Raw genomic sequence first — 14395 nt, 5'->3', positions numbered from 1 at the left:
TGATAAACAAAACTTGAAATAAGCTCTCCCATCAAAGTTAAAATAAACTTCTTTCATACAGTGACAATTGGTCATACCATTTGTTGAAAACAAATCTTCCAGCAACCATTTATGCAATAATAAGATGTGTGAACTGTACTGATATTTAACATAGGAATGCCTATGTGCTTAAAGTACTGGATTACTGACCCAAAGATCAGGTATCCAAATCTTGTGTCAGATATAATACTGTAGCAGGTATTGCTGATAAAGATTATTTCTCTACTTGTCTCACTGTACCTCCTAACTTATTGTAGGTACTACTTATTTCAAAGCTGGGCACTCAATGTTAGGTAGGTCATGTGATTGGAAATTGACATGGTTATATCTTTTACCTGAGAATAGAAATGAGGTAAAAAAAAATGGTTTCGTCAAATTCCTGACCTTTTTTGTTAAATTGGATTTTAACCAAAAGCAATCATCACAGCAGACAAAATACATTCACATGCACGTAATAAATTAATATCTAAGTTTGGAAGACTATGCTAAAAAATAGATTGCAAAACCAATTTTTTTCATCTTTTTAAATCACTGACATAATATTTAGCCACAGATTATAGATATGAACTTTATTCTTAGTGTTATAGTAAAAAAAAATTAACTTTAATGTTTCCTTAATCAGCATCTGTTATAAGTGTTTAGAATTTCAAGTTGATAGAAATCTAGAACAAATAAATCTATTGTAGCTATTAAGATAAGAACATGTTCAGACCTTGTTATTAATGATGATAAGCATACCTTGAAGTTAGTAATGGAAGTTTCTCTCACTAAACTTATACAAACTATCATAGTTTCTTGATTGAAAGATTTTGAAATATATTGTTTCTCAAACTGCAAAGTTGCATGTTTTCATCTTTTTAAATGAAATGCTGAGTTCAGTTTTGTTTGTGCATGACCATTATATATTTTGATTGATTAATTTCTATTTAAAGTGAAACAAAGTCTTGATGCTTGTAATTGATTAGGTTGAAAGTCTTACTGCTGCAAGAAAAAACAGTCTGAATGGCAATGAACCGTCTGATGCTATTAGAGTGGTCAATGCTCTTCTGACGAAGATCGACCAAATCAAAAAGTATGTTCTTTTGGCTTCTTATGGTTTTCTACTAATCTCCCCCTCCCCCCACTACATTGTACACACACCTTTGAGCAAATACATCCCATTCATTGCTTCAAATGATTTGTACCAAAAAAAAAACATTTAATTAAGCTGAAGCAGAATTTATTTTCAGTTCAGAAATATGTTATTAGCAGGATTGAATTTGATTCTTTTTTTTCATAATTCTCTTTTCCTCTTTTGCTTAATCTATCTAAAATTTCTTTGCAGTTATTCAAATGTCTTGATTCTTACAACATCAAATATCACAGATGCCATTGATTTGGCATTTATAGACAGAGCTGATATCAAGCAGTACATAGGTTTGCCTTCACCTCGAGCAATTTTTAAAATATACCATTCTTGTATCAATGAACTAATGAGGGTATGTAAAATGTGTTCACTTTGTTTTTTACAATGATATTCTTTTTTTTTAACTTTCTTAAAAGTTCAATAACTTGTATTTGTTTTTTTTATTTGCAAACTATTTAGTCCAATTAACAAATAAATATAACTTTTTGAGTTACTTGTTATCTTCATTTAATGTCTACCTGCTTTCCGTGCTGACATGGATTTGACAGCTTGACAAGATCCAGCTATTCACAAGACTATATCGAACTCAAGTGTCAGGTTTGGCATGGTTTCTACTGCTGGATGCCCTTCCTAATGCCATCCACTTTACAGAGTGTACTGGGTGCTTTTCCATGTCACCAGCACTAGTAAGGTTGCTGTGTAACTTCCAAGACAGAAAAAAAAACATGGATAAAGGAAAAGGAAAAAGTTCCCACTACATAGGTGCAGGAGTGGCTGTGTGATAAGAAGCTTGCTTCCCAACTACATGGTTCCGAGTTCGGTCCCACTGCTTCGTACCTTGGGCAAGTGTATATATATATATATATATATTCCAATAAGAACAACTAAGATAGTTTAAATAAAGCATATTACTCTACCCCTGGTATTTGAGTACTCTTTTTTTCCACCTTGTTTCACATTTATGTGTTTACTCTAGTATATATACATATATATATATATTATATATATATATATATACTAGAGTAAACACATAAATGTGAAACAAGGTGGAAAAAAAGAGTACTCAAATACCAGGGGTAGAGTAATATGCTTTATTTAAACTATCTTAGTTGTTCTTATTGGAATAGAAAAGCATATATAAAGAGCTACTTTCAAGAACCATTTTATGTATTCTAGCACAAGTAAAAGATATGAAAGAATGAAAAATGATATTTTCACAATAAAACCTTATTGCTTTAATATGCTTAATTCACTTAGTTTTAATTTGTATTTATTTTGTACATTGGGCGTTGAAATTTGGCAGAAATAGTAGAATTCCATATTAAATGTTAGTTCTTGCTGGGAGTCTTTTATATTTGCAATAAAAAATAAATAGTAGTAATATGTACTAGAGATGTGCAATCCATGCCAGTATGGATAACAGATGATGATGATGATGATAATGTGTGGGCATGACTGTATGGTTGAGAAGCTTGCTTCCCAGCTTGGGTTCTATCTCACTACACAGCATCTTGAGTAAGGGTCTTCTACTATAACCTTGACTTATAAAGCCTTGTGTGTGGATTTGGTAGATGGAAACTGAAAGAAACCTTTTCTATATATGAATATGTATGTAATTTGTGTTTGTGTGGACCCTTCTCTTGACATCACCTGGTGGCTGTAAATGAGTGTCATCATTGTCATACCAATGAGGTTGTTCAAAAAACATGTCTAGCTATCAGAAAATATTACCTTACTTTGAAACAGCTAAGGACTGGCAACACGAAGAGCATCTGGCCATAGAAAATCTGCCTCAACAAATTCTGTCTGACTCATACAAGCATGGAATAGTGACATTAAATGATAAGATTTATATACTGACAACAATTTAATTTCTCTCTCTCTCTCTCCTCTCCTGCTAATGTTGATCTTGTATTTGTTCTTGCGTCAAAAATCAGTATTACAGATGTTTTGCATTTCTATTATGATTGTAGATGTATTTATTTATTATGATCAACATTTCCTTAAATCATTTTGCATTTTTCAAATTTTCTTTTGCAATAGTCATTGTTTCAATGACTATTATTGAGAAATATGCCATTGCATATGTCTGTGCAGTTGGTGGAAAATTGTCTTCGATTTTTAACTGCATTAAAGATTAACTGCAATAAAATCAAAGAAGCATTCTATCAGATTACTTCCATCAATAAATATTTTGAGAACTTCATTGACAATATTGAACGCAAAATGAGAACAGCACAAATAATTCAGTTCTAATAGGAGTTTGTGTTAGTCTAAGATTGATAGAGACAATGATTGGTAATTACTGTCTTTTTAAAATGTCTTTAATGTTTAAAGCTTAAATTATTGTTTACACAAAAGTATTCTTATACTATTGAAGAAAAGAGACAATTGCTCAAAGAAAATGTTCATTTATAATTGAAAAGTAGTCTGTCAGATTAACTTATCAAATCATTGTTTTACTAATGATGTAAGGCATTTTGTCTTTAGCAGCATTCTTAGGAGCTGTTCATAGTTTTTGTTTCCATTTCTCATCAATAAATTTAGTTCAGTTGTTGTTAAATTTTGGAATTAAATACATTTCCTTTTTAGTTGTAATCACAATGTTTTTACTGTTTTTTTTTTAAAGTTAAATTAATACACTTACATTTGTAATTAGCAAAATATTTTGATATTTAAAAGAAATGCATAAAAGAATTGTTCGTCATCATCCTTATAATCAATTTGCAACATTTTTTTCTGTGTACATCATCATCTTCATTTAACATCCGTTTTCCATGCTGGCATGGGTTGGACAGTTTGACTGAAAACTGGTAAGCTGCACCAGGTTTCAATCTGATTTGGTATGATATCTACATGGATGCCCTTCCTAACATCAATCACTCCAAGAGTATAGTGAGTGATTTTTACGTGCTACTGGCACAGGTACCAGTTAAAAAACACCGGTATCAGCCACAATTACGATCTCACTTGGCTTGACAAGTCTTCTCAAGCACGGTATATTGCCAAAGGTCTCGGTCACTTGTCACTGCATCCGTGAGGCCCAAAGTTCAACGGGTGATTTTTACATGCCACCAGCACAAGTTCAAGATATGCAACACTCACATTGGCCACTACTATGATTTCACTTGGCTTGACAAGTCTTCTCAAATACAGCATATCGCCTAACATCTGAAGAGTGCTTTCTACATGCCACTGGCACGAGCCATGTTTGTGATTTCACTCGGTTTGATGGGTTTTCTGAAGCATGGCATATTGTCAAAGGTCTTGGTTACTTGTCATTGCTTCCACGAAGCCCAACATTCAAAGAAGCAACATTCATGCTTCATCACTACATCCCATGTCTTCCTGACTCTACCACTTCCACAGGTTCCCTCCACAATCAGAAATTGTTACTTCTTCACACAGCTGTCATCTTCTATATACATTACATGGCCATCCCAGTGCAGTTGTCTCTCTTGCGCACCACATCTGATGCCTCTTATGCCCAACTTTTCTCTCAGGATGCTTACTCTCTGTCCTAGTACATGCACACTGACATTGCACATCCAGCAAAGCATATTAGCTTCATTCTTTTCAAGCCTTCGCATCTCCTCAGTGGCCACAGCCCATGTTTTATTGTTGTGTAGCGTGGCTGTTCGCACACAGGCATCATACAATCTGAGAAGCTCTTTGTTACCAACAGGGGTAGGAGCTCTCTGATCTTTGCCCAACCTATTGTTATTCTCACAGCTACACACTTGGAGCATCCACCTCCGCTACTGACTTGGTCACCTACTTCTAGTTTTTCCCCCCTGGCATTTGATGGAGTCTATTTTCTGTACATTCTTTGTGTTAATTGTACCTGTGCACCTTCCACACACAAAAACTATTTTCCCTGTTAACCCTCCTCTGATATTGCTGCACCTCTTATGTGTCTATAGCTTACACTAGGTACATCTTACAGAGTTACTACCTATGTCTTTTCTACAGATCAAGCAGGGCCATCTACCTGAAAGGACTTGTAATTTGTCTATTCTCCTATTTACTAAGACTTAGGTTTTTGCTAGATTAACTCTAAGGCGCTTTGTTGAAAAATTTGTAAGAGGCTATAAACACTACAGGCACAAAGAAAACAGTGTTGCACCCCCCCCCCTCACCTCTCCATGCCGCTATAACTTCATAGCTATTGTAAATTACTGTAATTCATTATCACTGAAGATCTCTTTTGGCAATCTCAGATCATTGTCATACCAATGACTGCATTATAATTCCTACTCCTATTTCTAGTTCACAGGCATTCTGTCTCTATTCTGTTCTTTTACTGCTCTCATCCCACCTCCACTCAGGCCTTACCTCTGTTGTACAGGTAAGGCCCTAACCCACCTACTCCCACTATAATCACTGCTCCCTCCAATCCTTCCTCACTAGAATTTTAGGTCTCTGGAATTCCCTCCTTACTCTTGTCCTTCCATCAACTTGAATCTGTTTAAGAGCAACTTAAACTATGTCATTCTCACTAGTACCAGATGACTTCTGATGGTTGTGAGTATAGTCTCTTCTTCCTGACTAAACCAATGGAAAAGAAAAACCAACTAAAACCTTGTAGCCTATAGAATTTATGCTATTTGCTTCTAATCTCAAATTGATAGTAACCAGTGTAATTTATTCAATTTATTTGCTTCCAATTAATTCATATTTTGTGTCAATAATTAGATTAGTTTCTAATCTTTGAAATCAGTTTCATTTTGGAAATGTTGTTTAAAGGACTATTCATTCTTACTCAAATACTCCATTTTTAACTCCTTTTATTAAGAAAAACATATTGAATGTGTTTTTTTTTTCTGAAATAATTTTGTCAAAAATATGTACAGGTTATAGTTTTGTTATATTTTAAAATCTTGTTTTTAATTACAGACGGGCATAATTTCACCTGTTCAGCAAATGCTTGATATTCGAGTTTTAGAAATTACTGGTTATGCTGATAACGATGCCACAAAGCTTAGTCTTCAATTGTTAACCATTTCACAGTGAGTTTATTAACAGCAATGATTTTACTAAATTTACTACATTTGAATTTATTGAATTTTCTTAGCATGTGGAATTTTCTACTTTTAGGACTGCAGGCTATTTCAGCTGTAATCTAATCTTAAATAAATAATAAAAAAAGAAAGAAAAAGAAGACTAATGAAATAACCAGAATATTTTTTGTATGTTAGAGCAGTTTTTTTTTTGTATGTTAGCCTGTGTATTTAAGGCATGCAGATAAGAGATTTCATTTTCTATATTCTATTTACTCACTTGATATTATTTTTGTTTCTCAGTTTGTTAAACGTCTAGGTAATATTTTTGTTTCAGTGTGAAGTGGCAGAATTAGTTTCTGTGTGAATAGTTATTTGTGTATGTACTCTGTTAAAGTTTGTTATGTCTTGGTTTGTATTTTTGTATGAAAGTATTTTTTTATGCATGCTTCATCTGTGATATTCACTGAAGATAGGTAGATGGGAAAATGCGAGCATGCAAAGTAATATTCTTAAGATTATAAACCTGGAAAAGTACAAGACAAGTTATTACACCTGTAAAAAGTATAGGACAAGCTATTACTTCTAGTAAAGTAAAGATTAAGAAACTTTTTACCTAAAATATTGCACCTAAAATTCAAATTTGAATATTAAAACTTATTTTATTATAGTTTACAAATTATACTTATTTAATTAGAATTTGGCTAATTTACTATCTTAAATACAGAAAAAAGTGACTAATTAGACAAACTTACAAATTAGCTGAACAGTTTTGTATAATAAATTTAAAAGATAACTATAAAGAGTGATAAATTAGAAGAACTGGCATTCTTTGCTGCAATATTTTAAGTACAAAGTTTCATATTCTTTACTAGAAGTAATAGCTTGTCCTATACTTTTACACGTGTAATAACTTGTCCTGTCCTTTTCCAGGTTTATAATCTTAAGAATATCACTTTTCATGCTCGCATTTTTCTATGTAATATATATATATATATATATATATCCATATACACAGTTCAGTTTATGTTTATTAAATACTTTCACAAAGCATTAGTTGGCCTAGGGCTATAGTAGAGGATACTTACTCCTGCTGTATGCAATTGGTCTGAACCTTTCAAAGTAAATTTTTCAACTACACAACCATGTTTGTGTCTGTAGATAAACAATTTGAATATTAAACATGTATTTTTATATTGTATTTATTAATTTTTTTACATCTGTTTTCACAGGAAAAGTTATGGCTTGAGTGGGAGAACATTAAGAAAAATGCCATTCATTGCTCATGCTCTGTATTTGAGGGTATGTTTAAGTATATTGCATTTTCTTTGATCAATTTAAGTATAAGCTAAATTCTGTTTTAACAAAATATTACATTATATATGCTTAACATGAAGAATTGAATTAATTTTTAAGCCATATTCTGTTGTACCATTATCTTGTTTTGCTGTAACATTAATTGAAATGTTTGAAAATATTTGCTGTCTCCATCACCATATTATTGTGGCCCAGGACCCATGCTTTGTGATACTGCAAGCTCCTATGTATTGGTATATCACATTCTCACTTTCACTGAGTTTGTAACTGAAACCACTCCATCGGAGTTTGCAGTCAAACCGCTCTCAAAGATATGCAGTTGACTGGGACTCCTCAGTCTGTGTTTCTAGACAGGTCAGGTTGATTATTGATGCTCATTACTGACTGGTAGCAGTGGGTGACTTTTCATATAATCCCCCCCACTACCATCATCATGCAGAATGAAGGCAGGAGCACATGCACAGCTTGCTATATAATCAAGCATAAAATGGGAGAGGCATTTTAGCTCAACCCTTTGGTTTGCTATGCCTGCTCTGAAGGAGAAGCAATAGGCCCAGTTTTTGGAGCAGCACAAAGTGACTTGCGAACATTACATGCTATCCAGCCTAATGTTAATGGATCTTCACTACCTTCATCTTAACTATAACTTCCACCATCATGATCACCACCATATCCTCTTTACTCATCATGTGTCATCTATTTATTTACTTGATCCATTGATCAAGAACAATCATCTTCCTTCCAGGAAGCAGCCAGTATCTTAGTTTAAAGAAATGATATAATATTACTGTCTTGTACTCAACATTTTAGTCAAGTTCACATTGCACATCCAACAAATTATGCTGAGATAAATCCTCTACAATCATGACTGCAGTTCTGCTTGTAATTCTCACATTTCATTTCTGTGGAATATAGGAATTCTGACAGACACATCAACCTGGTTGTGTGTGTGTGTGTCTTCTTGCATTTCATCAGAGGCAAATAAAAGGGTTGGCAACACAAAGACCATCCAACTGCTTCAAAGAATGAAAAACTCCCAAAAGCATCCAACTTATGTCAGCATGGAAAAGCAGGCATAAAATAATGATGATGGTGGTGATTTATAGCAGCAAGCTTTTGTGAAGCTTCCTTCATAAGACATCAAGGCTATTGTAGAAAACATTTTTCCAAGGTGTCCTGCAATGATATTGAACCCAGAACCATGTGGTCACAAAGCAAATTTCTTAATTATACAGCCATGCCTGCAGCTATGGTTCCAATAGAAATAGTAATTGATGAAATTTGGGGGGCAAATACAGTGTCCAGCCTTTTACAACCATATTTGATTATATTGAGACATTTAGAGAAAGTGTTTTAATTTTCTCATCATGTGTAGCATGGCTACATTTTTTTCACCATCTGCTCAATGTTATGCAGTTCTTTTATTTCCTGTTAATCCAAATCTACTAATTATCACACTTGATTATAAGGACTATATGGTATAATGAATTGAACTGAGTATACCTTGGTCAATTAGTAGCTCCCTTAATAGAGCTTATTCTACAGAGACATATGAAACACAATTCTAAACTGTCCAGTTATAAAAAAGGTAATCAGAGTAATTGTATACAAAATGGTGTCATATTTATTAATTAGCTATTTCAAACCATACTTTAAAAAATGAGTATTAGTGATGGAAGCAATCATCATCATCATCATCATCATTGTTTAACGTCCGCTTTCCATGCTAGCATGGGTTAATGGCAAGCTTTATGTCCTACTGAACATAGATGTTAGAATGTCATATTATTGTGATATTTGCCTTGAGAGATTCTGTCATATAGACATACAGTGCTAAAAGCACATACATATTGTTAGCATATGATAATCTAGTGTGACAGAACCACTAGATCACCTGATTTCAGTGTACCTGCTCTTCATCAGTAGCAAGCATTCATACACCGCATGCCAGCCAAATTCCATCACCAATGATATATAGAAAAACAATGATGTTCAGTTACTGATGTTGGAAATAACTGGCAGGTACTTTAAAAAATAAATATACTTTAACTCTTTAGCATTCAGATTATTCTGACAGTTACAATGCTTTGAATTAATCATGCATTACCTTATAACTTTGAGATTTTAATGATGTGATTGTTTACTTTTAGAATAATATTGTAGAATAATTGTGAGAGGCCAGATGTGGCCAGTTTGAAGATAAAACAGATAGATTACTTTGGCTGGATACAGCCAGTTTGAATGCTAAAAGGTTAAAGAATGAAATTTTTTTTCACTAATTTAATCTACATATTTTGTTCATGTTTTAGGTTTCATCATCAACATTGGAAGTGTATCTGGAAGCTCTTGACAAAGCTGTTGACAATCAGTTTACTCAACAAAATAATTTGTGTAAGGACAATTAAAGTGATGTTTTACTGGAATCTAAGCATATGTGTGTTTATTTACATGTATGTGTGAATGAAATAGAACTTTTGGACAGAAAATTAAAAATACTTGACTTGAAAAAAGAAAACAAAAATCTATCTGAATAACTAAACTTTTCTCCCTATTGTGTATGCATGTAAATAGATAAATATATGTGTGTATATGTACATAAGAGTGTTTGTGCATGTAAGCTTATGTGTGTGTATGTGATGTAGATTGTGTAAACATTAAAGTGTTTTATACAGACATGTGGTATATAAGCTTTATGTATGTATGTATGTGTATAGATATTGTGAGTATATTCAGCCATAGCCAAAAGTTTGCTATGTTTTTTTCAAAATTAAAATTCTTATGCCCAATATATACTCCAACTAAATATAACTTGGAGTATTTAATATAAAAATTCTAATTTACAGACCTATGTTCCAAACTTTTGGCCACAACTGTAAGTATGTATGTGTATTGTGTATGCATATAAGTATAAATATGTGTGGTAAGAGTAAAACAAAAACACATTTGTTATGAATGCTTAAAAATGTTGGACCTACAAAACCTTTTGTTGAAACTTTTATTCAGCAATGTATTTTGTTAGGTATGACACATTGTTTTTACCTCATTCATCCTATCTCCTCCTCTGACTTGCTAATAATATGCACATATTAAAGTTATTGCATTGCTGCAATGATTCATATATGCTACAATTCCATATTTACGGACTCATCCTGTCTATCATAGTTCTCTGGTTTCTCTTTCTCCTTGTGCCTGTATTTATTTTTTTTATGTACATTCTCTCATTCATGTTAAATACACAGGCAAGAGAAGATGATGAAAAATAAGTGCCCTGTGAGGCCAGCTGTGTTGGTTTTTGTAACAATTTCACTTACACCTCTAATAACATTGAGGAAACATAAACACAACAACATCCTCGTTCCTTTCACCTGTAAATAATAGATCTTGTTTATATGTTAAGATTTAATATTAATAAAGAAATACAAAGCATGCATGCACACACACACTATATATATATATATAATATATATATATATTATATATATATATATATGTGTGTGTGTGTGTATGTATGTATATATATGATGAACTCTCCCATTGAAGACAACATATGAGTGTTCAGCTCTTGCTGAACAACCTGCACAAATGGTTTGCTTATAGTGATCAAATGTTCATGCTGCACATTATCCATTACCTCCTCTCTCCATCTGATCAATGTTGTCTGAACAGGTGCATAATGTACCATGCATCAGGTGTCAAAGTGATTACAGAGCAACATGAGATGAAGTATTTTACTCAAGAACACCTTACATCATTTGGTCTAGGAATTGAAACAACGATCTAGCAATCATGAGTGCAACACCCTAACCACTAAGCCATGTGCCCCCACCCACCCACAATATACGCACGTGCACACACACATATACACATACATATATATATATATATATATATATATATAAAAGGCATCGGCTCAAAATGTAAAAGACTTTTTCATTTTCCCCAGGCGTCAAACTATTACACTTGCATGTTGTTCATACACCTGTCTTCATCTTTTGTTTTTCTATAAATTTCAACTATATATATACATATATATATATATTCTTTTACTGGTTTCAGTCATTGGGTTGCAAGCAAACTGGGGTACTGCCTTCAAGGGATTTTTTTTTTCCATAGTTGATTATATTGTTTGTATTTGAAAGAAATCAGACATTTGATCTCAAATTTCTCAAGACATGGCCTATAACTTCTGGAAATGATCAAGATTTCATCTTAATTGTGATATTCTTGTGTTTCAGTTTTAAATGACTGTCATTTTACACACTTTTTTAAATAATTATCACTTGTTTTTTAAAAAAAAATTCTTTTTTCCAAATGTTACCCAATATTTATATTTTTGTTTTTATAAATTTAATTTTCTTTTCATTCATGAAATTAAGAATATCATTACTTATTCTCTTGTTTTATTTTAGCATGATTTAGTAATTTAACTTAAATTACTATTTTGAAAAACAAATACAAAATTGTTCAAAATTACATATTCTATTTTAGATTGAATAAACATTTTTTACCCTTTTAATTATACATATCAACATTGTTTCATAAAAATCTAATAGTAAATTTAACAAAGAACTCTGTAAAAACTAACTGATATTATATTTGAGTTAATTTAATCGTTTTGTCATCAAAATCATTGGTTGAACTCACAAAGTTGGCAGTGGAGATGAGCGAATCAAACCAAATCAGTTGCAAACCGCAACTCTTATTACTGTTTGCAATAAGAATAAGTTTTTGCTTGAACTCTTATTCAAGATAAATTGTTGACCCTCAAAGGATATTGTCAAACATATACCTTAACCCTTTAGCATTCAGATTACTCTGTCAAATGTAATGCTTATTTATTCACATTGTCTAGAATTAATCATAAATTATGTCATAGTTTTGAGATTTTGATGATATGATTGCTTACTTTTAGAATTATATAGTGGGGTAGGTGTGAGAGGCTGGATCTGGCTAGTTTTAACATAAAACAGGTAGAATATCTGAGCCAGATATGGCCAGTTTAAATGCTATAAGGGTTAATGATATGAGTGAGCTACTATATTGAAATGGAAGTTGACACAGGAGCAGCTTTTTACTGATCAGCTACGCTACATTTGCCAGCCTGTGGAATGAACCTGAGAAACTAAATTCAAACTCACAACACTGAAGCTTTCAAACTATTCTGGAGAAAGCATCACACCATGTGGTGTTTATGAAGTGCTATGGACTATGATGGCCAATATTTTCGTCTACTGTTTGTAATTATACTCAGTGATGGCTCCCAAATTTCTGAGTAAGAAGTGGCTGCAAATTGGGTAATTTAGTTGGAATCTATTAAGTCAGTACTTTTGAACAAAATTGAAACTAAATTATAATGAGATAAAATTTCAGGTTTCTATTAAGTATGATATTCTTTCACTTGTTTCAGTCATTTGACTGCAGTCATGCTGGAGCACAACCTTTAAGGGTCTTTTAGTCGAAGAAATCAACCTAGGACTTATTCTTTGTAAGCCTAGTACTTATTCTATCAGTCACGTTTGCTGAACTGCTAAGTTACAGAGATGTAAACACACCAACATCAGTTGTCGAGTGATGGTGGGAGGACAAACACGGGCACAAAGAGATACACACATAAATATCATCATCATCATCATCATCATTTAACGTCTGTTCTCCATGCTAGCATGGGTTGGACGGTTCGACCTGGGATCTGGAAAGCCAGAAGGCAGCACCAGGCTCCAGTCTGATCTGGCAGTGTTTCTACAGCTGGATGCCCTTCCTAACGCCAACCACTCCGTGAGTGTAGTGGGTGCTTTTTACGTGCCACCTGCACAGGTGCCAGACGAGGCTGGCAATGGCCATGGTTGGATTGGTGCATTTTACGTGCCACCGGCACGGAAGCCAGTCAAGGCGGCACTGTCATCGGCCACGATTCGGATGGTGCTTTTTACGTGCCACCGGCATGGAAGCCAGTCGAGGAGACACTGGCATCGGTCACGATTCGGATAGCGCTTTTTATGTGCCACTGGCACGGAAGCCAGTCTAGGCGGCGCTGGCATCGGCCACCTTCAGATGGTGCTGTTTACGTGCCACCGGCTCAGGATCACAACTGCAGTTTCCATTGATTTTGATGTCGGTGTACTTGACTCAATGGATTTCCTCAAGCACAGGGTCGAAATGGTGTTTCTTCACTTGCCACCTGCACAGGAGTCAGTCCAGTGGTCCTGGCAACTGCCGGGTGCCAGTCATAGGATTGGTTCAATTTTGATTCTGATTTCGATTTCACTTGCCCCAACAGGTCTTCACAAGCAGAGTTTAGTGTCCAATGAAGGGAGGTTGGCATAGGTGCCTGTCGTCGGATGAGGTTCGATTTCGACTTCGCTTGCCTCAACAGGTCTTTGTGTGTCCAAGGGAGGAAAGACATGCATAAGTGGGCTGGACTCACTTGTCCTGCCTTAAAATATATATATATATACTCTTACTCTTTTACTTGTTTCAGTCATTTGACTGCGGCCATGCTGGAGCACCGCCTTTAGTCGAGCAAATCGACCCCAGGACTTATTCTTTGTAAGCCCAGTACTTATTCTATCGTTCTCTTTTGCCGAACCACTAAGTGACGGGGATGTAAATACACCAGCATCGGTCGTCAAGCAATGTTAGAGGGACAAACATACACACACACACACACACACACATGCATATATATATATATACATATATACGACAGGCTTCTTTCAGTTTCCGTCTACCAAATCGACTCACAAGGCTTTGGTCGGCCCGATGCTATAGCAGAAGACACTTGCCCAAGATGCCACGCAGTAGGACTGAACCCGGAACCATGTGGTTGGTTAGCAAGCTACTTACCACACAGCCACTCCTGCACCTATGTTTGTGTGTGGCAGTAAGTAGGATTTCAAACAGCCAGCCTTATACT

General features: G+C 34.2%; 1 protein-coding gene across 3 annotated transcripts in view; it reads left to right on the top strand.

The window, feature by feature from the left end:
• Nucleotides 1-11260, top strand: part of LOC115209412 (pachytene checkpoint protein 2 homolog) — a 28875-nt gene extending 17615 nt beyond the window's left edge. For all 3 annotated transcript variants that reach the window (XM_036501284.1, XM_036501283.1, XM_029777821.2), the window contains 5 exons: nucleotides 1005-1111; nucleotides 1364-1517; nucleotides 6062-6174; nucleotides 7398-7467; nucleotides 9792-11260. In XM_036501284.1, the coding sequence (XP_036357177.1) occupies nucleotides 1005-1111; nucleotides 1364-1517; nucleotides 6062-6174; nucleotides 7398-7467; nucleotides 9792-9887 (540 nt within the window). In that variant the 3' untranslated portion in view covers nucleotides 9888-11260. The remainder of the gene's footprint in view (nucleotides 1-1004; nucleotides 1112-1363; nucleotides 1518-6061; nucleotides 6175-7397; nucleotides 7468-9791) is intronic.
• Nucleotides 11261-14395: the final 3135 nt, after the last annotated feature.

Source organism: Octopus sinensis, linkage group LG3 (genome assembly GCF_006345805.1).
Source record: "Octopus sinensis linkage group LG3, ASM634580v1, whole genome shotgun sequence".
NCBI classification, from domain to species: Eukaryota; Metazoa; Mollusca; class Cephalopoda; order Octopoda; family Octopodidae; genus Octopus; species Octopus sinensis.
Note: the sequence above shows the minus strand (reverse complement) of the source record. Positions and strands in the feature narration are given on the sequence as shown.